The sequence below is a fragment of the Meles meles genome, chromosome 1, assembly GCF_922984935.1.
Source record: "Meles meles chromosome 1, mMelMel3.1 paternal haplotype, whole genome shotgun sequence".
Lineage (NCBI taxonomy): Eukaryota > Metazoa > Chordata > Mammalia > Carnivora > Mustelidae > Meles > Meles meles.
In genome coordinates, this window is record NC_060066.1 from 399,914 (window position 1) to 423,825 (window position 23,912).

The 23,912-nt window shown below is 61.3% G+C and overlaps 4 protein-coding genes across 14 annotated transcripts in view; 2 read left to right on the plus strand and 2 right to left on the minus strand.

Annotated features, from left to right (window-relative positions):
* Nucleotides 1–9,887, minus strand: part of PPP1R16A (protein phosphatase 1 regulatory subunit 16A) — a 33,078-nt gene extending 23,191 nt beyond the window's left edge. Inside the window, exons 1-2 of one of the 7 annotated variants that reach the window (XM_046000070.1) lie at nt 9,759–9,827; nt 2,258–2,405 (exon numbers count right to left, since the gene is read on the minus strand). The gene's annotated coding sequence lies outside the window, so the exon portion shown is untranslated. Of the gene's footprint in view, nt 1–2,245; nt 2,406–9,758 lie in introns of those variants that run through there. The other 6 variants (XM_046000474.1, XM_045999991.1, XM_045999903.1 and 3 more) reach the window with 6 other exon arrangements.
* Nucleotides 9,888–10,083: 196 nt separating this feature from the next.
* On the plus strand, nt 10,084–14,203 carry FOXH1 (forkhead box H1). 2 transcript variants are annotated; one of them, XM_045979059.1, is made up of 4 exons: nt 10,084–10,857; nt 11,727–12,431; nt 12,802–12,906; nt 13,004–14,203. In XM_045979059.1, exons 2-4 carry the CDS (start codon nt 12,135–12,137, stop codon nt 13,832–13,834), a joined length of 1,233 nt encoding a protein of 410 aa, XP_045835015.1. In that variant the 5' UTR covers nt 10,084–10,857; nt 11,727–12,134; the 3' UTR covers nt 13,835–14,203. The 2 variants fall into 2 exon arrangements, with proteins under 2 accessions (XP_045835015.1, XP_045835025.1); XM_045979069.1 differs by having other exon boundaries at nt 11,738–12,431.
* Nucleotides 14,204–14,335: 132 nt separating this feature from the next.
* On the minus strand, nt 14,336–21,435 carry KIFC2 (kinesin family member C2). Of its 3 annotated transcripts, none has more exons than XM_045979048.1 (17): nt 20,985–21,435; nt 20,667–20,748; nt 20,332–20,492; nt 20,076–20,214; nt 19,789–19,913; nt 19,431–19,577; nt 18,981–19,058; nt 18,752–18,815; nt 18,566–18,675; nt 18,038–18,146; nt 17,791–17,948; nt 16,010–16,114; nt 15,806–15,927; nt 15,594–15,717; nt 15,334–15,463; nt 14,983–15,239; nt 14,336–14,893 (listed from the first exon to the last, which is right to left on the minus strand). In XM_045979048.1, exons 1-17 carry the CDS (start codon nt 21,081–21,083, stop codon nt 14,639–14,641), a joined length of 2,265 nt encoding a protein of 754 aa, XP_045835004.1. In that variant the 5' UTR covers nt 21,084–21,435; the 3' UTR covers nt 14,336–14,638. The 3 variants fall into 3 exon arrangements, with proteins under 3 accessions (XP_045835004.1, XP_045835003.1, XP_045835007.1); XM_045979047.1 differs by having other exon boundaries at nt 18,752–18,866; XM_045979051.1 differs by lacking the exons at nt 17,791–17,948; nt 18,038–18,146 and having other exon boundaries at nt 18,752–18,866.
* A 433-nt stretch (nt 21,436–21,868) lies between these two features.
* Nucleotides 21,869–23,550, plus strand: LOC123925711 (cysteine and histidine-rich protein 1-like). Of its 2 annotated transcripts, XM_045979107.1 has the most exons (3): nt 21,869–22,137; nt 22,278–22,560; nt 22,763–23,550. In XM_045979107.1, exons 2-3 carry the CDS (start codon nt 22,468–22,470, stop codon nt 23,246–23,248), a joined length of 579 nt encoding a protein of 192 aa, XP_045835063.1. In that variant the 5' UTR covers nt 21,869–22,137; nt 22,278–22,467; the 3' UTR covers nt 23,249–23,550. The 2 variants fall into 2 exon arrangements, with proteins under 2 accessions (XP_045835063.1, XP_045835072.1); XM_045979116.1 differs by having other exon boundaries at nt 21,869–22,560.
* Nucleotides 23,551–23,912: the final 362 nt, after the last annotated feature.

The window sequence follows — 23,912 nt, forward strand, 5'->3', positions numbered from 1 at the left end:
CTGTGGATAAAGCCCGGGGCACCTGGAGGTCAGTTAAGTGTGTTCCTTCCACTCAGGTGCTGATCTGCAGGCTCCCTGCCCCGCGGAGTGTCTGCTTCTCCCTCTCCTTCCACCCCTCCCCACCACTCGTGCTCTCTCTGGCCCCCTGTTTCTCAAATAAATAAGTAAAATCTTTATAAACAAACACATAAATAAATAAGCCCCAAGTTTCTTATGTTTCCTAGACTAAGGCCAAACGGAGCCTCGGCTAGAGTGCACTCAACGCCCACAGCCCTCGTGCGGCCGCCGAGTTCAGCGCACTGACCCAAACTCCCTGCCTGGTCTCTCGGACCTTTACCCACCGGGCCACATGGAGCCCGTGAGAGCCAGGCGAAACACTGGGCGCAGAGAGCCAGGCGGGAACACCCGCAAGGGATGTTACGGAAACAAAACACTAGCTTTGGCCAAGATGCCAGAAGGCCGGCCAAGCATCACAGCCCAGCGACAGGGGCTGCTTCAAGCGGCCGGACAGAGCAAAATCCAGGCTTAGACACAGAAACCCGATGGACCTGTTCATGATTACAACCCACTCCAAGCTGTCTTCAACGAAAGTTCGGGCCTTCCTTTCGATGCCAGATCCGCCCAGGGAGCAGTAACTCTGTTTACGAGCAGGCCAAACCCGGTCCTTCTGCCTTAGTTAGAAGGACTCGGATGGAACTACGTCCACTCAGATTTCATCTGGCAAGCCGTATCAGTCACATGCTATATGAGCCAACAAAAAAGACCAATAAAATTTTTTAAGAGTTTAAAAATGTGTTCATTTGAGAGAGAGCCAGAGTGAGGACAAGCAGGTGGAGAGGCAGAGCAGGGGACCCGATGTGGGACTCGATCCCAGGACCCTGGGATCCTGATCTGAGCCACCAGGCGTTCCGAGCAATAATATTCCTAATTCTCAACTCCAGGACATGAAGGCCCCTAAGCAAACCAAACCCCTCCAGTTTCTGCTGTTATTACAAAAGAGCCAGGGCGCTGGTGAAAGGACCGGGGCACGCGGAAGCCCTCCAGCCCACCTCTCGAGTGTCCTGGGTCCCCACAGTGAGACTCCGAGGAACTTGGCTCCGGACCTCCCTTATCATCAGCTTGGAGAAACCGCTGCCCCGACCAGAAACGCGTCTCTCCCTCTGTCCTTACCGACAGCAGAGCCACACCCCGCGCTCAGCCCCGCTGCCATGAAGCAGCCCAGCTCGCGCGCAGCAGGGCCTCCAACAGACCCCCCAGCTGCGCGGGACCGAGCCTCTTGCCTTCGCCCGGCCCTTGGAGAGATGCGCACCCTTTTCTCCTCAGTTCCCCCGCCCCTATTCCTTATGGGACTGAAGGCTTAGAAAAGTATCATGCCAGAATTTCTTTCTCATAAAGGGGGAAAATGATTCTAGGATTTGACAATAGTAATCAAAATAGCCAACCAGGGGACCTAAGTGACCCTCTGCTATCTTTTATGTGCGCTGTCTCTGACTTGTTTATGGGAAAAATCCTCAAATGTTCTGGGCAGAACGCACAATGCACCTGCCATCAGGACTCAAACAGAGCCTCAAAACGTCTCCCCAGACTAACCAACACCCAGCAAGAAGCTCTTAAGGCATCAAGTCCCTAACAAACTCCAAGGCTCAGGGCCTCATTATCCACTGCACTATCCCTGTAATGTCCCCATTTTACCCATGAGAAAACCTAAGCAGCACAGGATAGAAGTCTGTCCACAGCCTCCCAGCAATGTGACCCCAGCGCCTTCCTGTTCCCAACCCCCAGGTGCTGACACCCATTCCCACGGAGACCAGTGTTTCCTGTGACGGACCCTTGTGCCAGGCACCGGTCGTGTTCCAGGGCTCAGAACAGCCAAGGTCGTCTTCTCTTCGCTCGGGAAGAACAGCAATCCGCCCGGGTAGCAATGCCCCAGGGTCAGTAAGAGACCTTACTTTTCACAACCCTCAAACGCTAATTTGAATGACAGAGTTTTCTGCAAGGTCTGCTTTATCATAATACGGAGATGATCTGCTTCTCTGCTCCCCTCCTCAAACCCCTTCATAGGAGAAAGCATCCTCAGGTTAAAACTTTTGGCCTTGGAGAGCCATGAGGTCTCCCCAGGCGTGCAGAAACAGCAGCGGGGTGCTCAGACTCAGGGCCAATCCTGGGGCATCTGATCTTGAAACAAAGACTACGTTTGCATCCAGACAGCCCCCCACCCGCCTCCCCAGCTTACTGCTGAGCTCACCTTCCCACTCACCATGACCCCGTGAAGAAAGCAACTGTGGCAACAGCCTTCCCGCTTCCGCAATGGTTCTCAGGGGCGCCTGGCTGGGCTCAGTGGGCGGAGCACATGACTCCTGATCTTGGAGTCATAGCTTTGGGCCCCATGTTGGGTGTAGTGATAGCTTAAAAAATAAAAAAATTGGGGGGCACCTGGGTGGCTTGGTCGGTTAAGCAACTGTCTTCCACTTGGGTCATGATCCCAGGGTCTTGGAAATGAGCCCCATATCAGGTTCCCTGCTCAGTGGAGAGTCTGCTTCTCCCTCTCCCTCTGCCTGCTGCTCCCCCTGCTTGTGCTCTCACCGTCTCTCTCGGTCAAACAAATAAATAAAATCTTTAAAAATTTTAATTTAAAAATCTTAAAAAGAAATAATGAAGGATGAAAATGCTTAAGTACAGTGCTGGGCAGGCTACGGCCAGCCCTTCTGCAGTCACCGAGCAGGCGCTCTGACCTCTGGCCCCTCCAGCACACAAGCTGCCCGGTGCCCTTCCTCTAACCGGCACCTCACTCAACGGGAAAACCATAAACATTTACACCCATGGCTGCTGTGCCTTCGTGGTAATTCATGACTTTGGAATGTTACGGAAACAGGGAGCGTTCCTCATCTACAATGGGCATAAACTGTACAATGGCTCCTACGTACAAAATGTATTATTGCATGCTATACTTCTGCTGGCTCCTCTGGGCATTACTAACTTCCATGGGCATTCCAGAGTCGACTCCCTGGAGGCCAGAAGGAAACCAGCTCACTGGTTTTCCATCAAAAAGTACTGCTTTCAGGGCACCTGGGTGGCTCAGTGGGTTAAAGCTTCTGCCTTCGGCTCAGGTCATGATCCCAGGGTCCTGGGATCGAGCCCCACATTGGGCTCCCTGCTCAGCGGGAAGCCTGCTTCTCCTTCTCCCACTCCCCCTGCTTGTGTTCCCTCTCTCACTGTCTCTCTCTGTGAAATAAATAAAATCTTTAAAAAAAAAAAAGATCTATAGAATAGAAAATCTTGGGCACCTGGGTGGCTCAGTGGGTTAAGCCTCTACCTTCAGCTCAGGTCATGATCTCAGGGTCCTGGGATCGGGCCCTGCATCGGGCTCCCTGCTCCACGGGGAGCCTGCTTCCCCACCCTCCCCACTCCCCCCCCCCAAGTCTGCCTCTCTGCCTACTTGTGATCTCTGTCAAATAAATAAGCAAAATCTTTTTAAAAAATGGGTTTAGTTAGAAGAAAAAAAAAAAGAAAGGAAGGAAGGAAAAGAGAATTATCTACTCATATCTGCACCAACCTGAATTCCTAAAACATCACGTCTGGTGAAAGAAGTCAGACACCAAGTGTTCATTCTGTAGGATTCCATTTATGTGAAATTCTGAGAAAGGTGAATCTACAGAAAAGCCGATCCGTAGTTGCCTGGGGCCAGGAGAGGGAGGACTGACCCCACAGGAGAACAAGGGAACTCCGAGGTGGGGGGGTGTCTGACATCTGGGTTATGGTGGTGTTTACCAACGTACATCTACCAAAACCCACCAAACCACACACTTAAAATAGGTGTATGTTAGGGGCGCCTGGGTGGCTCAGTGGGTTAAGCCTCTGCCTTTGGCTCAGGTCATGATCTCAGGGTCCTGGGATCGAGCCCCACATCGGGCTCTCTGCTAGGCAGGGAGCCTGCTTCCCTTCCTCTCTGTGTGCCTACTTGTGATCTCTCTCTCTCTGTCAAATAAATAAATAAAATCTTAAAAAAAAAAAATAGGTGTATGTTACTGTATGTAAATTACACCCCAATAAAGTTTGGTATTAAAAAAAAGTACATGTTCCAAAAGTTGTATCCCAGCCTCTACAGCCTTCCTGGTCTGGCCCCAGCTCGCCGAGCCATCTCCCTGACACCTCTCTCCCTTCCCCCTCAGCACCCGCCCGCTTCCTACTCCTACACCTTGGACATCTCCAGCTCCAGGTACCACCGAGGCCGGGAGCGGGGTCTGAAACGGCAAGAAGCTGAGGAGACCCATCAAGCCTCTGGACCGCTTTTCCTCAGTTTCCTTAACTGTGAATGGAATGATAATGGTATTTTCTTTATAAGGTTCTAATGAGGACTCCGCGAGTCGCCGTAACCGTGTTCTTGGTGTCGCACAGGGACTGGCGTGCTACTGCCTGCCATCTGGTTTTGTAGGACCCATGAGCTAAGGACGGCTTGTACATTTTTTTTTTAGATTTTATTTACTTATGTGATAGCGAGAGAGAGCGCGCGCACACGGGGGTAGACGGAGAGCAGAGAAGCAGGCTCCCTGATGCAGGACTCGATCCCAGGACCCCGAGATCGTAACCTGAGCCAAAGGCAAACACTTAACCAACTGAGCCAGCCAGAGGCCCACTATCCAGCTTCTCAGAGGGAAAACGCCTGCCGACCCCTCCTCTACCCCGTGTCTGTCTGACGTCATCATCTCCGTCACCACGGCACTGCAGTTGTGCACTTTAACCGTTCCTTGTGTCTGGGAGGTTCTTCCACCAGAGCTGACTATAACTCACTCCTTTTCTGTAGCTCAGGTCACAATTTAAATACTGTCTCCTTAGAGGTCTACTGTGGTTACCTTGTCACTCTCCTATCTTTTCACCTTTCTAACTGTTTTTTAAAGAGTTTATTTATTTATTTATTTGACAGAGAGAGCACGCACGCGCGGACGCACACACGAGCAGGTGGGGAGGGCAGAGGGAGAATCTCGAGCAGAACCCTGAACAGGGAGGCCAGCGCTGAGCTCTATCTCACCGCCCTGAGATCACAACCAGGCAGGCTGCTCGGGGCACCTGGGTGGCTCAGTCATTGGGCATCTGCCTTTACCTCGGGCCCTGATCCCAGGGTCCCGGGATGGAGCCCCACATCCGGCTCCCTGCTCAGCAAGGAGCTTGCTTCTCCCTCTCCCTTGGCCTGCTGCTCCCCCTACTTGTGCTCTCTGTCAAATAATAAAAACTTCAACTTAAAAAAAAAAACAAAACAAAACAGATACAGAGTCACAGGCTTAACAGACCGAGCCAGCCAGACTCCCACCCCGTTCTAATCCTTGACATGCCATTTACTGTGTCCTCTGCTGTGTCCTCAGAGCTGAGCCTAGTGCCTGACCTGTAGGAAGTGCTCGGTCACTGCGATCCTGGCACTGGGAGGCTGGACAGACTGTAATCTAGGAGCCTCTGAGCTTGTGGGTGAGCTGGTCTGATGGAAAAGACCGTCACTCAGCTGTGCCCGCAGGTACACCCGGCCTGCAAAAATATGAATGGTCCATCAGCAATGGCAAGGCTCTGCCCGGTGCCCTGTCGCACAGGGAGGGGCATTCAAACTTACTGGACGGCGGCAGGGCTCAGCAGAAAATTGACCCTTCATCTGAGGCCTGGGGACTCCCAAAGCGTCACATGCAACCACACCATCCTTCCTTCCTTCTAAAATAGGAAAAGGCGCCTGGGTGGCTTAAAGTGGGTTAAAGCCTCTGCCTTTGGCTCAGGTCATGATCTCAGGGTCTTGGGATCGAGCCCCGCATCGGGCTCTCTGCTCAGCAGGGAGCCTGCTTCCCTCTCTCTCTGCCTGCCTCTCTGCCTGCTTGTGAGCTCTGTCAAATAAATAAATAAATAAATCTTTAAAAAAAAAAAACAAAATAAAATAGGAAAAGTGGGGCACCTGGGTGACTCAGTCATTAGGCATCTGCCTTTGGCTCAGCTCATGATCCCGGGGTCCTGGGATGGAGCGCCACATCAGGCTCTCTGCTCAGCAGGAAGCCTGCTTCTCCGTCTCCCATTCCCCCTGCTTGGGCTCCCTCTCTGGCTCTCTCTCTGTGTCAAATAAGTAAAATCTTAAAAAACAAACAAACAAACAGGAAACGGTTCAGGCGGGGGTGGGGGGTGGGGGGTGAAGCTTACAGGACATACCACACTAAGTCAACAAAACCAACCCTCCCGACACAGAACAGCCCCGGCTACAGGGAGTCCCGGTGCGGCAGGACAGGGCTGGGCACAGAGCACTGGACTCGGGCTCTGGGAGCCACCTGGCAGGGCAACTACCCCACCTTCCTCCTCCACCCTACAGACCAGCCCCCTTCTCTCTGCCTGGGACCTTGAAGATCCAGTCACTCCTCTGCTCAAGCCCACAAGCTCCATAATCTTTCTGGATCTCCACCGACTTCCGTGCTCAAGCCAACTCCAACCCCCACATCCCCCACACGAAACTTCTTTGAAGGCCTGTCTGCAGCCTCGTCCCGCGGCCTCCCCTCCCCGGTGCTCGTCTGCCAGTACCACTGTTCAGTCTTCGGGCTGTCACGGCTGCGAAGAAAGGACACAGCCCAGCATCCAACAGCCACCCACAGACCTTACCGTAATGGCCCTCCCAGGGTTCCTGGCCGTTGACCCCCTGCTCCTCCGTGGGACCCCCGCCCCTGTAGACTGTGGAGTCCCACATCTCTGTCCTCCCAGCCTGCGGTGCTGACGAGCCATGCCCAAGGCCACAGAGCCTGGAAGCGGGGGGAGGCCCGCTCTGTCCCTTTCACCACCTCGTGGATTCAGTACGGTGGCAGCAGGACGCACACGCGGAAAAGTGCTCAGAGGCCGGGGGACGGGGCAGAGGATGGGGACTGGTCGGCAGAGGCCGATGCGTGTCATTCCAAGTCTGTGAGGAAGGGTTTCAAGAAGGAAAGTACAAGAATCCGAGCTGCATTTCAGATCAATCACTCTGAGGAGAAGGATGGGGCAAGCAGCGAAGACAGAGCCAAGACCAGTCAGGGGAAAGCACTGCGATCCCAGAGGCTAAGAAGAGTCACACAGGCGGCTCTTTGGTGGAAGGATGGACAAGAAGGGCCAGAACCAAAGATACTCAGGAAGAAGTTCTCAGAGAGCCTGGAGGGGAGGGGAGAGCCTCGCAGGTGTCCTGCTTTGGCATCGCGCAGACCGTGGCAGAGGCACCGGGGGGAGGCGTGGAGACTGACTCAAGCAGGAGCCTGTGTCCGGCAATGGCACAAGCTGTTGAAGGTACTATGGCCACTTGGGGCGACTCAGTCATTGAGCGTCTGCCTTCAGCTCTGGTCACGATCCCAGGGTCCTGGGATTGAGCCCCACATCAGGCTCCCTGCTCAGCGGGAAGCCTGCTTCTCCCTCTCCCACTGCCCCTGCTTGTGTCCCTTCTCTCACTGTGTCTCTCTCTGTCAAATAAATAAAATCTTTGAGGAAAAAAAAAAAGGTACTGCAGCCACGAGATCCCGCCACGTCCAGCACTGTAACCGGCAGATGCAGAGGGCATCTGCAGGCCAGAGACCCGTTAGATCCCTTTAGAAGGGAGGGTTTGCCGCAAACATCAGACTCTTCGGACCGGACCCCTCTAGGCAGACAGACCCCTCAGTCTGACCGCTGCAGAACGGCAGCTGCTGCCCAAGCCTCGCCGGGCTGGCCTCCGAACACGACTGAGCTGCGCCCCTGCTTGAACAGAAGCAGCAAGTGCCGAGAGCTGACCGGGCAAGACCCGGCCCCGTCTCAGCCGCCGCCCGCAGACGGACTTGGGGTTTGGTTCGTGAACTCCCTGCCCCCTTGTTATCTTATCTGTGGTGTGCCCTGTAAGAAGCCGAGTCAGTCACACGGTGAAATGTCACTGAGTCTGGAATCCGACACCCCTTTACCCTACCCTCGCTTTAGGACCGGATAAAGCCTAAAGTCAACACTGTGAAGACACGACTCGTGTGCGTGCCTTCGCAGCGGGCTCAGGACAGGTGCTCTCAGGGCACCCTCAGAAGTGATTCAAGGGCGCCTGGGTGGCTCAGTGGGTTAAGTCTCTGCCTTCGGCTCAGGTCATGGTCTCAGGGTCCTGGGATGGAGCCCCCATCGGGCTCTCTGCTCAGCGGGGAGCCTGCTTCCTCCTCTCTCTCTCCGCCCACCTCTCTGCCTGCTTGTGATCTGTCAAATAAATAAATAAAATCTTTTTTTTTAAAAAGTGATTCAGTGCTCGCTTCAGCAGCACATATACTAAAGAAAAGTGATTCAAGTGAGACATTTCCTCATAGGAAGCCAACATCAACTGCCAACCTGAGTGTCATCAGTGACCAGGAAGAGTGGGGACACATCAGCCGCTGCCAGGGCCATCCAAGTCCACCCGGCCAAACACCTCCCTGTATTTGCTGTGCTAGGTCACCGGACGTTGGGGTCGCCTCACCCTGAAGTACCAAAAGCGCACACAGTGGACACAGGCTGTTGAGACCAAGGACTCGGAAACCCTAGAACACAGATCTCAGTGCTGAGTCCACGGAATCAGAAAACCTCTTCCCAGTTGCCTGCCAGCCCTCTGCTGCCAGGGGAGACCAAAGTCCAGGCACACCCCAGGCAGGTGAGAGATGAGGCCAGGCCGTACAGCAGAGCGGGGTAGGGGAGTGGGGGGGTGTTCATTCAACTGGGAGGAAATCCAGCCCATGCATGGGGAGGGAAGGAGGGAAGGACCTTCTGGAGCTTCCTCACCCCAGCTTGGAACAAGGGCTTGGGGATCTGGGAAAGGGGAACACGACCATCGCAATGAGGAGCCCAGTGCTAGCCTTTGTGCAGGCTCCTTCCGCAGCCACTAGCCCCTTAGAGAACTTGGCCTCAGGGCCCCACGCTGGGGCTCCCCTCACCACCCCGGAAGTGCACTAGGCAGCACAGCCCGGAGCAGAGGCCTCTTCTGGGATTCAGGACAACCCCAATCCCGGCCAGAGAGAACATAGGGAAGCAAAGGCACCCATGAGGGCTCCCTGCTGAGCCAAGACAGGGACTGAGAAGAGCAATGTGGTGCCCCCACAACCCGCTCCACCCCAACTTAAGATCCACGAAGGAAAGCACGGCCAGGGCTCCGAGGAGGGACAGCCTTTCTCCGGCGTCCCTAAACCTGGAACGACTCCATACATGCCTCGGCTCCCTGCACCCATGGAGACTAATCCCGCGGCTGCCTCAGCCGCCGCTGCAGGGCCTTCAAGGGCCCCAACCAGTCCTGGACACTCCCCCACAGGCCTGGAGCGCGGGGCCGGGCCCTGGGACCCGCTAGTGCTTCTCACCCTGACCCTGGTCTGCGAGGTGGCGCCCAGGATCCCCACCGGAGGCCACCGGAACCCCGGAGAGGCTCCAGTTTCTGGTCTGGCCTCGCTCCAAAGCCCTCACAAAGCCTGGGCACGTCCCTTCCCCGCCGGCCCGAATCCCCGGCCGCACGTCTCGCGCCGCCGACCCGACCAACAGGTTGCAAAGACGAAGACGAGTCCGCACGCAGATCGCGGCGAAGTGCCCTCCGGGCGGCCTTCACCGCACAGGCTGCCACCCGAGAAGCCGCTCCCGACCCGCGGCCCCGGGCGCCCAGGTGGGGCCTGCAGGGACTCGCGCGCCGGCGCCCGCCTCCCCGAGGGCCGACCGGCCAGGGCTCCCGGGGACGCGGCGCTCGGCCCCGCGCCCCCGCCGCCTCTCCCTCCCCGGCCAGCGTCCTCTCCCGCCGTGGGCCCCGGAAGTCCGCGCCTCACCTTCCGCCGCGCGCACTGCGCCGCAGCGCCGGGGCTCCGTGCCGGTCCACCGCTCCCGCGGCCCCGCGCTCCTCTGGGCGCCGCGGGGGCGGGCCCCGCGCTCGGCTCTCGCCATGGCAACGCTACACTTCCGGCCCGCGGGGCCCAGAGCCGGAAGCCGCGGCGCCCCATGGGAGCCCGGGGCGGGGCCGATCTGCCCGGGGGCGGGGCCGATCTGCCCGGGGGCGGGGCCGATCTGCCCGGGGGCGGGGCCGATCTGCCCGGGGGCGGGGCCGATCTGCCCGGGGGCGGGGTCGATCCGCCCGGGGGCGGGGTCGATCCGCCCGGGCGGGGCCTGCTCCGAGAGGAGGTCTGCGGACAGCGCGGCGCGAGCCCCTCGGTGGCGGGAGCGTCCTCGGCGCGGACGGGTCGGGAGGGGCGAGCAGTCAGAGGGGCCCCCTGGCGAGGGCGGCCGTCTGTGCTGGGCTTCTAAGGCACGGCCGGAGTCCGCCCGACAAAGCAGAGCCATCCCGGACGGAGGGAGAAGCGTGCCCGAAAGTGGAAGGACGCGGTGCCCCGGGGCCCGGGAAGTAACGGAGGCGGTGGTGGAGGGGGCGGGGCAGAGCGGCCACTTAGGAGCAGCGGGACTCAGGGAGCCCTGAACGTCGGGCCACGCAAGGGAGGACCCGTGGAGGGGACGTGATGCCTCAAGACTCGGAGGGAAAGACCGCGCTGCGGCTGGGGCGCGGCTGGGAGCCCGTCGGTGGTGCCCGAGGGGACGCGCCCAAGGGGCACAGGGTCGGAGGAATCCCCAGAACGTCTGAGAGGAGTGTGAGGGTGAAGGGGCGGTGTGGCGCTCCGCATTACATCGTCCACTTCGCCCCGGACCCGGCAGCGCGCCTTCCCCGCGCCACGCCCCGCGCGGCAGACTCCAGCCTCTTCGGAGTGTGATGTTGCGGGGGCGGGGGAGGCCACGCGAGAAAAGTGAATTCTTGGAGTAGAGTGGTACAAAGTGTGTCCCTGGTTCCTGTGCTTTCCCTTGGGTCTGGGGACCGTGACACCAGCACCAGCCACCACTGCTGGCGTCCTGGGCCCAGTACCCCCTTGGGCAAACTTGCTGGTAAGGGGCACGGCTGGTCTTCCGGTCATGGTACAGACCATAGGCCTTAACTAACTCAAAATCCTTGACAGATCAGATGGCCAGAGAGAAGGGGAGGAGACAGAATCGGGTCTGGGAATTGAGAGGACCAGTAAGTCTCAGGCCACCTGCCAGAGGCACTCTTCTGGAACCACACTTCTGGGGCAGGTCCTGTTCCTGCTAAAACCCTGAGGTTATGGGCAGGCCTGAGCAGAGGGTGCTCGCCTCTCAGGCCTCCCCAATCTGAGCCTCCACTCTCTTCCCTATGCCCCTCCTCCACTCAGGCCAACCCCCACCTGCCTGGGGAACCTCTCCTTCTACCTAGACTAAGCCCCAGGGCCCTGTGGCTACTTGGGAAGCCTTCTTGTGTTCTCTCACACAACACAACTGTGCTCTCAGTCCTATCCGGGGAGAAGCCAGGTGGTCCTTGCATTCTCCCCTGGACAGGAACTATGACCCATGAAGCTGTATCCTCAAGGCCTGGCCCCAAGAGGTGTCCAGTAAACCCCTCCAGCTAGGAGACCTCTTCCTCTTCCTACACACACACACCCAAGAGCACTCCCCAAGTGCCCCCAGAAGAACGAGGGACATCTTCCTGGATAACAACATTTAGAGCTTTGGGTCCAATGGACCAAGAGAGAAGGGAGGTAAGCCTGCCTCCAGAAAGTCCTCTGTGGCCAGGAAGGGCCAGTGAGGTGCACGATGAGTAATGAGAGCTGGTCAACCCCCACTGTTAACAGGCACCAGGGAGGAGACGAAAGGGACCTCTAAGGCTCGGGAATCCACTGGGGACCCGCAGCAGCACCTGGGAAAATTACTCGAATTAAATGTGTCCCTATTTTGTTCCTGAGGTTTCCTCCAGGATGCCCTCGGACTACCATCTAGGTCCCGGAAGCTGCTCAGCCTTGAACTCTGGGCAGGCCCCACCCATCCTCGGCAGGTCAACTGTGGGTAAATCAACCCCATCAGCTCTTAAATGGGCGCCTGAAGCCCAACCCAGCCCAGACAAGATAAAGTAACCATAAGTCACAAGGCCTGTTCCGAAGGCTTTTCCTTCCAGCTTGTAGGGGGTGCTGAAGGCAGCCCAGGGGTGAGGAATGAGGCCTGGGTGGCAGCCTGCAGCCCCCACTGGAATCTTCCCTGCCCCTCCCTTCCAGATTAACTGAAACCTGCTAATTGTGGCAGCCCTTGCATGCTCCCCTCCCCCACCGCCGATTCCTCCCTCCCTCTGCCTCCCTTCCCCTCCCCCTTCCATCCGAATGATAAAGGGTCTGGCCCGCCTGGACCGCCGGCCTCAGGCCCCCAGCCTTTCCTCACCACACGGCCCCACTGCCTTGCCTCCACGGGGCCAGGCCCCGGCCCAGCTTGCCTACCTCCCCTACATGGGGCCCTGCAGCAGCCCACGCTTGGGGCTTCCTGGGTCGGACTCGTCCTCCCAGCCCCTCAAGAGGAGGAAGAAGAGATACCTGCGGCATGACAAGCCACCCTACACCTACTTGGCCATGATTGCCTTGGTGATCCAGGCCGCACCCTCCCGCAGACTGAAGCTGGCCCAGGTGAGAGGGATCCCCATTTCCCCTCACACTAGGGAATCGGACCTTTCGACAGACCCGTCCCCCACCTACTCCTAGGCTCAGACTTCGGCTTCCATCCCTACCTGGCCCTGCCCAGCTGAGCCCAGTGTGGCCAGTTCAGGCCTGGACACTGGGAAGAGAGCAGAGGTGCACAGGAAGGACCCTTTCCTCGGGGCTTTTTTCCTTGCAGCGTAGACGTGCTCTGGGGGGTGGGGGCGGGGGCGGGCAAGGCCCCTAAGCCCGACTGTGGGGGGAGGGGCGGTGCTTCCCGCCCCCCCCCCCCCCCCCCCGGCCCACTGAGTCCGGGCTCAAGGCGCACCGGGCCGACTGGCCGGTTGGTGGGTGGTTTCAGATCATCCGTCAGGTCCAGGCCGCCTTCCCCTTCTTCAAGGACGACTACGAGGGCTGGAAGGATTCCATCCGCCACAACCTCTCCTCCAACCGATGCTTCCGCAAGGTGGGGTAGGGCGAGGGTCGGAGCTGGGGCGGAAATCCTGTGTGTCTGGGGTCGGACGGCCCCACCCAAGCCTCCCCACCCCTCCCCACCCCTCCAGGTGCCTAAAGATCCGGCCAAGCCGCAGGCCAAGGGCAACTTCTGGGCAGTCGACGTGAGCCTGATACCGGCCGAAGCGCTGCGGCTGCAGAACACCGCCCTTTGCCGGCGCTGGCAGAGCAGGGGCGCGCGGGGAGCCTTCGCCAAGGATCTGGGCCCCTACGTGTTGCACGGCTGGCCCTACCGGCCTCCCAGTCCCCAGCCGCCGCCCAGTCCCCAGCCACCACCCAGTGAGGGCTTCAGCATAAAGTCTTTGCTAGGCGATCCCAGGGAGGGGGCACCACCAAGCAGCCCAGGTCCAGCAGGCTCTGGGCACAGTGGGGAGAAGGTGATGCCCACTCTACCCCTGCCCTCTGAGAGGCCTCTGTGGCCCCTCTGCCCCCTTCCCGGGCCCAGGAGAGCAGATGCGGAGACTTCCCAGGGGGGAACCAGCAGGCCTTCGCCCCTCTCCCCTGAGCACAGAGCCTGGCCCCTCCACTTGCTGCAGGGTTCTCCAGAGCCTGGGGCGCTGTCTGGTGGGAGTCACAGGGCCTCACTTTGGGGGCAGCTGCCCACCTCTTACTTGCCCATCTACACTCCCAATGTGGTGATGCCCTTAGCTTCACTACCGCCCACATCCTGTCCCCAGTGTCCACCTTCAACCAGCTCAGCCTATTGGGGGGTGGCCCCTGAAAGTCAGGGTCCCCCAGGGCTGCTCTGGGATCTAGATGCCCTCTTCCAGGGGGTACCACCCAACAAGAGCATCTACGATGTGTGGGTTAGCCACTCCCGGGCCCCAGCTGCCTCCACCCCAGGCTGGCTACTCTCCTGGTACAGCCTGGGAGGCTCCTAGGGCACGGGAGCTTTCCTCTCCTCGCCCTTCCTGCCACCACTGGCTTGCTGGGGAACCAAGGCCAGGAGGTCCAAAAGGAGTTGGTGGCCACGGCAGCCTGAAGCATCAGGCACCAGCGGTACTGAGAATCCACACTGTTTATTGGACTGCCCCCCAAAGGGCTGTGATCTAGCGGGGCACCACCCTGGCTGGCCCTGATGGCTGTCATGCCTCCCTTACCCCCAGAGTTAAGACTGGAAAGAGTAGGGGCTTTGCTTGCAGCAGCCCCTTCCTGATCCCACTTTCTCGGTCTGTCTGTCCTTCTTTCTACCCATCCATCACCATGTGTCACTTCCCCTCCCTGGCTCCCGGCTGGGGGAGGGAGGACCTAAACCTCGGCTCCAGCCTGAAGTCCGATCCTCCCTCATCTGCCTGGGAATGAGGTAGCAGCACCTTTTTTGGGAAAAGGAAATCAAAATCCTACTTGTTTTGGGTGGTGGTGTGGGGAATAGAACAGTAAAGGAGTAGACAACATTTTAATGCCGAGTCTGATTTTGGGAGATGGGGTGGTGATTGGGCTAACCACTTGGCGGGGTCCACCTCCCGCGGGCCTGGCATCCCCCGCTGTGTGCCGCGATAACAGCAAATGGTGATAAGGAGGGAGCGGAGGGCCTGGGGGAGGAAGGGGCAGTCCCGTCGCGGCGCTGAGCACTCCTCACTCGCGGGGCCAGGGAACCGACTGGGGGGGGGGGGGAGGGGGGCGCCCAGAGGTCAAGGAGGTTGTGAGGGTTGCAGGAGCTCTGCCGGCCGAGGCGCGACTCCAGACTACGAGGACACGTTCTTTTGGGTCCCGAGAGCCGAGCCGGAGTCGCTCTCCGCGCCGGGACTCGGAGGGCTGCCGGGGGACGGCGTGGGAGTGCAGGGGGTCCCGGTGAGGGGCGTGTCGGTGCTGAGGGAGGAGGGCGTCCCGGAGCGCGGGGCCCTGCAGCGCCGGGCCGGCCCCAGCTCCACTCGGCCCACGCGCTCGGCGAACTTCAGCGAGCACACGGTCTCGCCCAGGTCCTCGGGCCGCGTGGAGATCTGCGGGGGAGCGGCGCTGGTGGGCGGGCCCCGAGCGGGCGCGGGGCGAGCGACCCGCCCGCCGCGCCCCGCCCCCCGCCGCCGCCCACCTGCAGCAGCAGCACCGCAGTGGCGCCGGGTCCCAGCGCCGGCTGCAGCAGGCGCGTGAGCTGCGAGTCGCGGAAGGGCACGTGTGGCCGGCGGGCCCGCAGCGCGGCCATCACGCCCCCCAGGGCCAGCAGCGAGCGATTGATGGTCCGGGCCTCCCGCAGACGCTGGGCGCCGTCTCGGTCTCCCCGCGACGGGCCGGCCGCCCCCGCCTTCCAGGCACGCTCGGATCCCGCCAGGTCCACCAGATGCAGGGTGCCTGCGGGGGGCGAGCGAGCCCGACGTGAGGGAGCCCTGGTCTCGGGTGCTGCGGGCCCCCACGACCCGCGGGGCTCGGGTGCGCGCTTCGGTACCTGCGGTGCCTGGCCCGCGCGGTGGGGACGCCGCGCGCAAGGTCAGTGTGACCAAGGCATGCGACCGAGAGCTGTGCGGGTTCTTGGTGGTGGCGGCGGTGGCCCGGTTGCTCCTCCCCAGGCTCAGCATCTGGAGGGCGGAGCGATAGGACCTGCCCAGCTGCAGGGTCTGCGTCCCTAGGTGGGAGCACAGGCGGAGCCTCGGAGGGCTGCTGGGAGGTGGGAGGGGGCGGGGGTGCGTTGCCACTGGGCAGCCTTACCTGGTGCAGCGTCTCCAGGTTGGGCACATCCCAGTAGGTGAGGCCAGCCACCTGAATGCCCCCCTGGCCTGCTGGGCCCTGCCTCACGGCCAGCCGCTCAGGAGGCCCTGGGGCTAGGAGATCCCTGGTGAGAAAGGGAAGGGCTTGGTTTCCGACGTTCCCACCGGAACTGAAGAGCCCAAGGTGAGAAGGGGCCGCAGCAGGGCTCTGACCTGACGGCCTCGTTGTAGATCTCCACCATGCTGAGCGTCACGCGATGTTGCCCTCCAGTCCCCATCTCCTGGAACAGCGACTGCAGTGCCCTAGGAGCTATGCCGGGGTCCTCAGGCGGGCCCTGGGACAGGGCGGGGCACCGCATCAGACTCACATCCCAGCCCCTGGCCCCCGGAGCCACCCAGGGCCTCTCCCCTTCCCACCTCCATGCTGTAGGTCTTGCCTGTCCCCGTCTGGCCGTAGGTGAAAACGCAGACACTGTAGCCACGGAGGCAGGACAGCACAGCTGGTTCCAGCTCCCTGAAGACCTGGGGCGGGGGGGGAGGGGGGGTCCTAAGCCCCAGAACCGGACACGGAGCCAACAAAGCTGGACTCCCCCCGGGGGGGATGGCTCTGGGGCACGGTGGAAGGGTGGATCTCCCAAAACATTAAGGAGGCTCACTGGAGGAGTTGGCATTTGCAAGAATTTGCCGGGCAAAGATGGGAAGGAATGTGATAGAAAAAAGGAGCAGGCAACATAGAGCACTGGACTTCCCAGGGCCACTTGGGAGGCCCAGGGGAGCAGCAGCCAAGGGCCCAAACGCCGGGCTTGACTGCCGGATTCAAACCCCAGGTGTGATGGGAAGCAGAGTGCACCGCATCCTTCTGGGCTTCGGTGAGGTGACGAGCACAGTGCCACCTGTCGCGAGGGTTCAAGGGGAGCGTGCTCCAGAGTACTGGAGCAGCACTCGGTGCATGACAGGTGAGCCCGAGAAAGGGCTCCCCAGCTGTGCGGGATGGCGGTTCGCCAAGCTCACTGGGACCCTGGACTGCGAGGGTCCACAGAGAGGCCGCTGAAGAGGAGGTGGCGCTGGGCCCCGGGTCCTGTTGGCCACCAGACCCCGCAGCAGCCTTTTGAGCAACAACATGGCCAGCTCTTGTGCCCAGAAGGAGGCTGGTACCCGAGAAGCCTGCAAGTTCTACTCAACGTGTTCATGGCTGGCAAGGAGGGCAGAACCCAGAAAAGCCAGTGAGGTCATTAAGACCATGACCAGAAGGAAGCGCTGGGGATGACCAACAGGGGGACTCTGCCCTGGCGCGCATGGGAGCACAAGTGAGCGGGCCAGTGAAAGACGCCTTTGGCTCCTTCGTTCAGACACAGTGAACTGGAGGGCCCTGTCCAGAGGACTGCCCTGAAGACAGCAGACGGGGCCTGCCCGGGGCTGCAGTTTGGGGTGCAGGCTGAGACCAGGGGCAGCATGTAAGATAGAGAGAGAGGGTGAAAAACAGCTGTGGTGCTCCAGGAAGTGGGAGAGGGTGCCCTGGCCATCTGCCAGACCCTCTCCTCACACCGTGTCCCTGCGAGGCCGACACAGGTCTGCTTGCTCCCTCCCTTATGCGATCGCCTCTGGTTCCTGAACTCTGGAGAAGTTCTAATGGCAAATTCTATGTGGACAGTGACAGGGAGTGTATGAAGCAAGGTGAGCGTCCTGCAGGGAAGGGGAGAAGGGAAGGAGAGCGGATCTGTAGTGGGCGACCGGAGAGCACCGAGGCTGCCGGAGGACCTCCTGCCTGCCCTCATGGCCGCCTGCTCCACCAAGGCCAGGAGAGTAAGCAGCCCTGTCCCCACCACAGCAGCACCCGAGCCGCGCTCGGCAGTCAGCTCCCTGAGCACTGGCCATCACCTCAGACAAGTTCATTCGGCTTAGTTTCCCGGTTTAAAAAAAAAAAAATTGCTTTTTAAAATGTTCACCTTTCTGTTAAACCAGAAGGCTTATTTCCACCGGAACTGCAGAGCTTGGTCAAAGGATGCAAAGGGAAAATTCCAGAAGGAAAGGAGACGGCCAGCTAGACTCTCCTTCCCGCCTCCCAGAACCTCCTGCACCCTTCCCTTCAATGGCTGGAGTTCAGCCACTGGGAAGGCAAAGGAAGGGGAACCCAGAGCCTCTTCTCACTCGGGGGCAGTAGGAGGGAAGGGCAGCCCAGACGGAGGGCAGAGCATCACCTCCTCCTGGCTGGCCTCTGGAGAGAAGACCCAGTCCAGGCGGAAGCGACGCCGGCGCCCTCGATAGCAGGTGGTGACCGTGCCGCTGGGGCCAGGCTCCGAGCTCACCAGGCTGGAGGGTGTCCCTGGCCTCAACCGACACAGCACACGGATATTTCCTGGGATGGAGATCACATCAGTGGTCTGCCTCCCAGGCCCTAAAGCACAGGGAGGCCCCCCCTTCCTCCACTGTCCAAGCCTGCCATACCCTTGAGCTCCAGCAGCCGCCCCGGGCATCCAGTCGGGGGCCCCCGCTGCTCCTCGGGGAGCTGAGCCCCACCCCTGCCAGCTGACAGTGCTCCCAGGGCCCAGGATACCTGGCGGGATAGGGATGTGAGGAAGTGGGCGCAGTCGAGGAGCTAGGGCGGGGGTGCTAAGAACAGAACTTTCAGTGGCTCTGGGCCCCTAGGGGCACCGTTCTGTGGCCCAGGATGGAGACCCAGGACCTGAGAACAGCAAGGGAGAAAGACACCTGTCTCCTATGGGGTTGGCAACCCTGTGAGGGATTTACTGTTACCCCAGTTTGCACAGACAGAAATGAGACCGAGAAATGAGATCACACCCAGGGTGTGTGAGATCACGAGCTGTTCTGATTCCAGAGCCTCCCATGCCCCTTACAGAGGGCAGCCCCCCGAGGTGGGGAGAAAGAATAAGGGGAATAAGGGGTTCCCCATGGATGAAGAGTGACCGGGCTGCCCCGAGAGCGAGTTCCGGAGAGGGGGCAGATGGTCCTGACCTGACCCCGGGCTTCACTGAGCGAACACTGACAGCTCTGGGTAAATGTGCTGACCAGTCCTCGGAGGTCCCCACAGCCCTGGCGCAGGCTAGCCATCCGGGCCCGGAGTCCTGGCAGGGACAGTTTGTTGTGAGGGAGAGCCCAGACCCTGTGGCCTTCCCGTGAGCCCTTGGTCCCGGCCCTTACCTGCCAGCTGCCCGTGCACCTGCTGCAGCTCCCTTCGACAGTTCTGCTCTGTCTCCTGCTGGAGCTGCCGAAGGGCCCCCCGAAGGCCCTGCAGCTGCACCTCCTGCACCCCCAGCTGTCCCGCCCCACCCCACCCCTGTCACTGAGGAAACAGGGCACTTACCGGGCCTGCCTCAGACAACCCCCTCCCGGTGCGCCAGCCTTCCCAGCCCCTGGGCTCAGTGCCTACCTGGACTTGAAGAGCTTCTGTGGTGTCCTGGGCTTCCTGAAGCCGACTCTGGAGCTCCACCAAAGCCTCTGCCTCCTCCTGTGGGGGCGGGGGGGGGGCGGGTCAGCCTTGGAGCCAGGAGCCAACCGAGGCGGGGTGGGGGGCATGCCTGCAGCCCTGTTTCAGGGATAGGGACGTCAAGTTGAGAAGAGCAGACTGAACTGGTCATGAGTCCCCGTCTCCCGACTTTATACAGGTCCACCGGACAGGGCAGAGGTGTCCTCCCCTGGGCACTGGTCTCCTGGAGCGGACTACCTTGCGCAGACTGTCCGAAGGCCCGTCCACCCCCTGGGGCTCTGGCCCTGAGAGGTCAGAGAGGGTTCCAGCAGCATCAGGCCCTGGGCCGTGTTACCGGTAGCCAGGTGTTCAGGAGCCCCAGACTGCGGGAACGGTAGTGGCTAAGGAGGATACCTGGGGGGCCCTGGTGGAGGGCGCGGGGCCCCAGTGCAGCAGGAGGTCCCGCGTGAGGCTCAGGCTCTGCTTCAGAGCCTCGTTCTCCAGGGTCAGATGCTGAACCCTTTTCTCTGAGTCTGTCGCCCCCTGGCGGAGAGAGAAACCCTGGAGACGCAGCTGAGAGTCAGGGGTCTCTCTCGACCCCCTCCCGGAGCCCCGCCCGAGGCCTTCCCACTCCCAGGCGCCGCCGGCCCAGCTCCTCCTCCTGCAGCTCCAGCTGCTGCTTCAGCTCTTCCAGCTGGGAAGCAGGGGGCACAGCGTGGGGCGTCTCCTCCTAATCCCCCCTCCAGTCCCGGGGGCCTGCTGGACCCCTTACCTGCCCCAGGATGAGCTGCTCCAGCCGCTGCCAAGCCCTCCGGTCCTCCTCCAGCTGGGGAGGGCTCTGCCCTTGGGCCTCATCCCTTGGTGAAAGGGAAGGGCTTTCTTCTCGAGGTGGGGATCCTGGGGTGGGGTGGGCCAGTTAAGACTGACGAGGTCTCTAACCTGGAGGAGGGGACGCCTCGGGAACAGGTGGGCATGGGCCCCCGCACTGCAGGCCACTCGGTGTCTGTGGGCTTCACTCCCTCCACACGCGCCCTCTACAACGTGCTACGCCTGACGCACCCACGGGAGTGGGGCACTGCCCCTCCAACGCCGGCTGAGTCCCCTGGGACAGGGCCTGCCTTCCCCTGGGGCTCCGAATCCATGCCAGGAGGGCCAAGAGCTGACCAGTCACCGTCAACAGGGGGGGGACATCGCTCGGCTGGAAAGGACATAAGAACCGGACCAGAGGAGACTGAGGTGGTGACAGGCACGGGGAGACCAGAGGACTGTGCAGAGAGGAAGGGTCAGCGGGAGAAGGACCCTCAGCCCCGCTCACCTTGGTCAGGTCAGGAGGACTCCCGGAGCTCTCTTCCGCCCCCAGCTGGACGGAGAGGAACTCAGCAAGACGCACGAGAGCCTCTTCCAGGGAGACCTCCGTAGTGCGGCCTTCGGCTCCCTCTTCCCGCCCATCCTCAGATTCGGAGCACCCAGGGAGGCCTGGTAGCGGGAGAGCGAGGCTCGCGGCTCACGGGTCGGAGGCCGGGCCACCGGGAGGCACCTGCTGGGCCCCTCCCCCCCAGAGAGGTCGCGGGCAGCCCCTTCCTCTCTCGGGCGGCGGGTTCCCTCCTGGCCCCGGGGACGCTGCGCTCCCGGCGCACCGACAGCACCTACCGACCAGGCCTGTCAGCTCGGTCCACAGCTCCGCCGTGGGCTGGTCGGGGCGGCGGCGACCCCCGCGCTGGCAACCCGCACTCTGGGGAGGGAGCAGCGGGACTTCTGAGCATCGGGTGCGCAGCCCGTGGGGCCCCCTCCCTCCGAGGCCGCGGCCAAGGGAGTCGAGGTCTCCGCTTCCAACACCACATCGGAGACGGGGTCATCGGCACGGCCCCCTCCCCCCGCGCCAGCGCCCCGGGAACGTGCGCTGCGCGGGCCCGCCAAACCCGCTCCCGGGAAGGGGGGCGCCGGCCGCGCGGCGCGCGCTCCGCTCACCTGGGCGGGGTCCTCGGGGTCGCCGGCCGCCGCAGCCCCGCCATCCCTGCGGAAGAGGCTGTAGAAGATGTAGATGAGCAGCGAGTAGAAGGCGTACATGGGCGCGCGGGGCGGCAGAGGGCCCCGCTTCGCGCCGCCCCGCGTCCCAGCGCCCCGACTCCGCGCCCGCGCGCTGCGAGACCCGTGCGCATGCTCGGGGCGGCCGCCCCCACGGCCCGGCTCCCGCGGGTGGAGGGCGCGCGCCCGAAGATAGGGGGTGCCGAAACCGGAGCCCCCGGGGCCGCACCCGGACACCGGCCGCGCGCCTGCCCCCCGTCCTTCACTGAGACCCCGGGCTGAGAGCGCCCACGGCCTCTACACACCCCCTCCTCCGAATCTTTCCCAGCCTTCTCGGGGGGACCCTATCGCCCTCGCCCCTTAGAGCCCACAGCCCGTGGGAGGCCAGGCTGTCAGCCCCACGTAACTCCCTCCCCCCATAGCCCCGCCCAGACCCCGCCTCCCCTCTCAGCCCTGTCCAGCCCCTCTGCCAAGCCCCGCCCCCTGGAACAGCCCCTTCCCTCCCTGCTCCTCCCAGAAACACCCCTCATAGCCCCGCCCAGACCCCTTCACAGTCTCGCCCCCTAAAATAGTCCCTTCCCTCCCAGCTCCGCCCAGACCAATTCACAGCCCCGCCCACACGCCTCTCAGTCCCGCCCACATCCCCTAACAGCCCATCCTCTCCCCTCACGGCTCCACCCACGACCCTCCCCTTTCAGGGGTCCTTATCTTCACAGCCCCTCCCCTCACTACAGATCCCTCCAAACCATCAGGGTATTATACCTCAGTCGTGGGACGGAGCTTCCTCCTCCTAGTCCCCTCTCCGCCCTCACAACCTCCTCCGGCTCTCCTAGAACGCCCCCTTCGCCCAGGCCCCGCCCCCTGCCGCTCTAGCCTCCACTCCTCTCGTTGGCTCGCGCCCGGCCATCGCTGGGCTGGAGACCCGGCGGCGACCGGCGAGCAAGGGAGCGGATGAGCTAGCGAGCGGGCGGGCCACTCTGGCCTACAGCTCGCCGCCGCGTCGGGGCCTCGCAGCTCAGCCGCCGTTGAGAGCCTGCGCCGTAGCTGCTTCCAAGACCGGTTCCGAAGACGGCGCCTCCCCAAGCGCAGGAACCAGGTCGAGTGGGCCTGCGCGCGACTCTCCCCGAGGCCCGGCACCCCTACCTCGATTCCAGGGCCCCAGAACTCCCGCTCACCCAGGTCAGGTTCGCTTTCTCCCTTCTTCTCCCGGCCTAACTAGCTGCTTCTTCCCCACAGTTGCGTCCAGGGGTCCCAGGGCTCCGGAAAGTTTCGGATGAGCCTATCCCAACACTTAGAAATGGGGCTCTGGAACCTGGGAGTCCAGGAGAGTTGCCTTTAGGGCTCTGGTCGCCGGCTTCTGCGTTTTCTTCCTCTCCAAAGTTTTGGATCCCCTTCCTGTTTCACATTCACTACCACCCGAGGTGCCATGGCCCCCAGGCCTTGGAGTGAGTGGAGCACGACCCTGTCCCACCTGGCCCTGGGAGTGGTGTCTCTCCATGCAGCCATGAGCACTGCCCAGGTGAGTGCAGTGGGGTTGGGTAAGGGTGTGTCCCGCTCCCAAACTGTAAGGACCTGCATCAGGTCCAGTTGCCCCGATCCCGGGAGACGGTGGTGGGAGGTTGAGTCTGAGGCCAGGGTTGCATGAGACCCCCAGACCTTTCCCTGCTTAAAGGCAAGCCCTGGCTTCTTTTTTCCCACATCTCCTATCCCTATACTGACAGGCAAGTCGAGGGGCCGCTGCTGGCTTCCTGCTCCAGGCGTTGGCCTCTGCCACCGTGCTGGCCCCGGGGCTGGGCACAGATGAAGACTGTCTTGCTGGAGCCTGGGTGGCTACTGTCATTGGCCTGCCCCTTCTGGCCTTTGATTTCCACTGGGTGAATGGTGATCGCTCCTCTGCCAACCTGCTTCTGGGAGGAGGGATGGTGCTGGCAGTGGCCGGTGACCACCTTGGTGCTGAGAGCCGCTCTGTGGCTGGTCAGGCAGTGGTGCTTGTGGTTGCAGTAACCATCCTCATTGTGGCCGTTTTCACAACCAACACTTACGGAATGTGGGGGGGTGCAATGTTGGGTGCTGCAGGCCTCTTGAGCCGGCTGGAGGAAGACAGACTGCTGCTGCTACCAAAAGAGGACGTCTGTCGCTGGGCCCTGGCCGCAGGCAGTTGGGCCTACCACCGAGCCCTGCACACACAGCGACTGCAGTGGGGGTGATGTTTGGGGATAAAAGTGGGGCTTCTGCCCTGGCTACACCTCCCCCTCCCAAAGGCCGGCTCCTGTGGGCCTCCTCCTCTAGGATGGACTCTGTTGCCTCCCAAAGAGAGCTTGCTGCAGGGTGATGGATGCCTTGGTCAGGAGCCTGAGTCTGGGCACTGTCCCTCCTCTGGCTGAGTGTGGGCATTCGCCTAGACTAGAACGAAGGAGATGGGGCCCCAGGCACATGTTGGGACCTGATGCTGGGCAGGCCATGGTTTTGGATCCAGAGAGAGGCTTGGTCTCCAATAAACCTTAGGAATATGGAATCTGCCCATTCTTGAAAGGGATCGAGGGGTCCTCCAGTGAACTTTCTAAAACTCCAGCGCAGCAACTGGTTTCCTTGTGCAAAAAAGTGGATGTCCTGGAATTAGCCCTGGGCCTCACTCAGCCTGACCTCCTAATGACACCCTTGTCAGGAGGACCCTTAGACCGAGTAGACCTAGTCCTGGGCCCCATGATCTGGTGAACCTCTGAATATCCTTGCACAGCGTTGCTGGAGGCCCTCCGGGACAGTGACCTTCCCCGGCTGCCGGTAGGGATGGGAGAGGGCAAGACTATTCTACACCTGTATTACAGCTGCCCTCAGAACTGCACGTCCCGTCCCAGAGCTGATTTGACATGG

Bases quoted from the DNA above. Each gene is read 5' to 3' on its own strand.
- FOXH1 (XM_045979059.1), top strand. From the start codon at position 12,135: ATGATAAAGGGTCTGGCCCGCCTGGACCGCCGGCCTCAGGCCCCCAGC. The intron at 12,432-12,801 runs GTGAGAGGGATC...GGGTGGTTTCAG, and splicing joins GCAGACTGAAGCTGGCCCAG to ATCATCCGTCAGGTCCAGGC. The intron at 12,907-13,003 runs GTGGGGTAGGGC...CCACCCCTCCAG, and splicing joins CCAACCGATGCTTCCGCAAG to GTGCCTAAAGATCCGGCCAA.
- KIFC2 (XM_045979047.1), bottom strand. From the start codon at position 21,083: ATGTACGCCTTCTACTCGCTGCTCATCTACATCTTCTACAGCCTCTTC. The intron at 20,215-20,331 runs GTGAGCGGGGCT...TGTCCTTTCCAG, and splicing joins GTCCTCCTGACCTGACCAAG to CCGAGCGATGTCCCCCCCCT. The intron at 15,718-15,805 runs GTCAGAGCCCTG...CTTTCTCACCAG, and splicing joins ATCTACAACGAGGCCGTCAG to GGATCTCCTAGCCCCAGGGC.
- LOC123925711 (XM_045979116.1), top strand. From the start codon at position 22,468: ATGGCCCCCAGGCCTTGGAGTGAGTGGAGCACGACCCTGTCCCACCTG. The intron at 22,561-22,762 runs GTGAGTGCAGTG...CTATACTGACAG, and splicing joins CAGCCATGAGCACTGCCCAG to GCAAGTCGAGGGGCCGCTGC.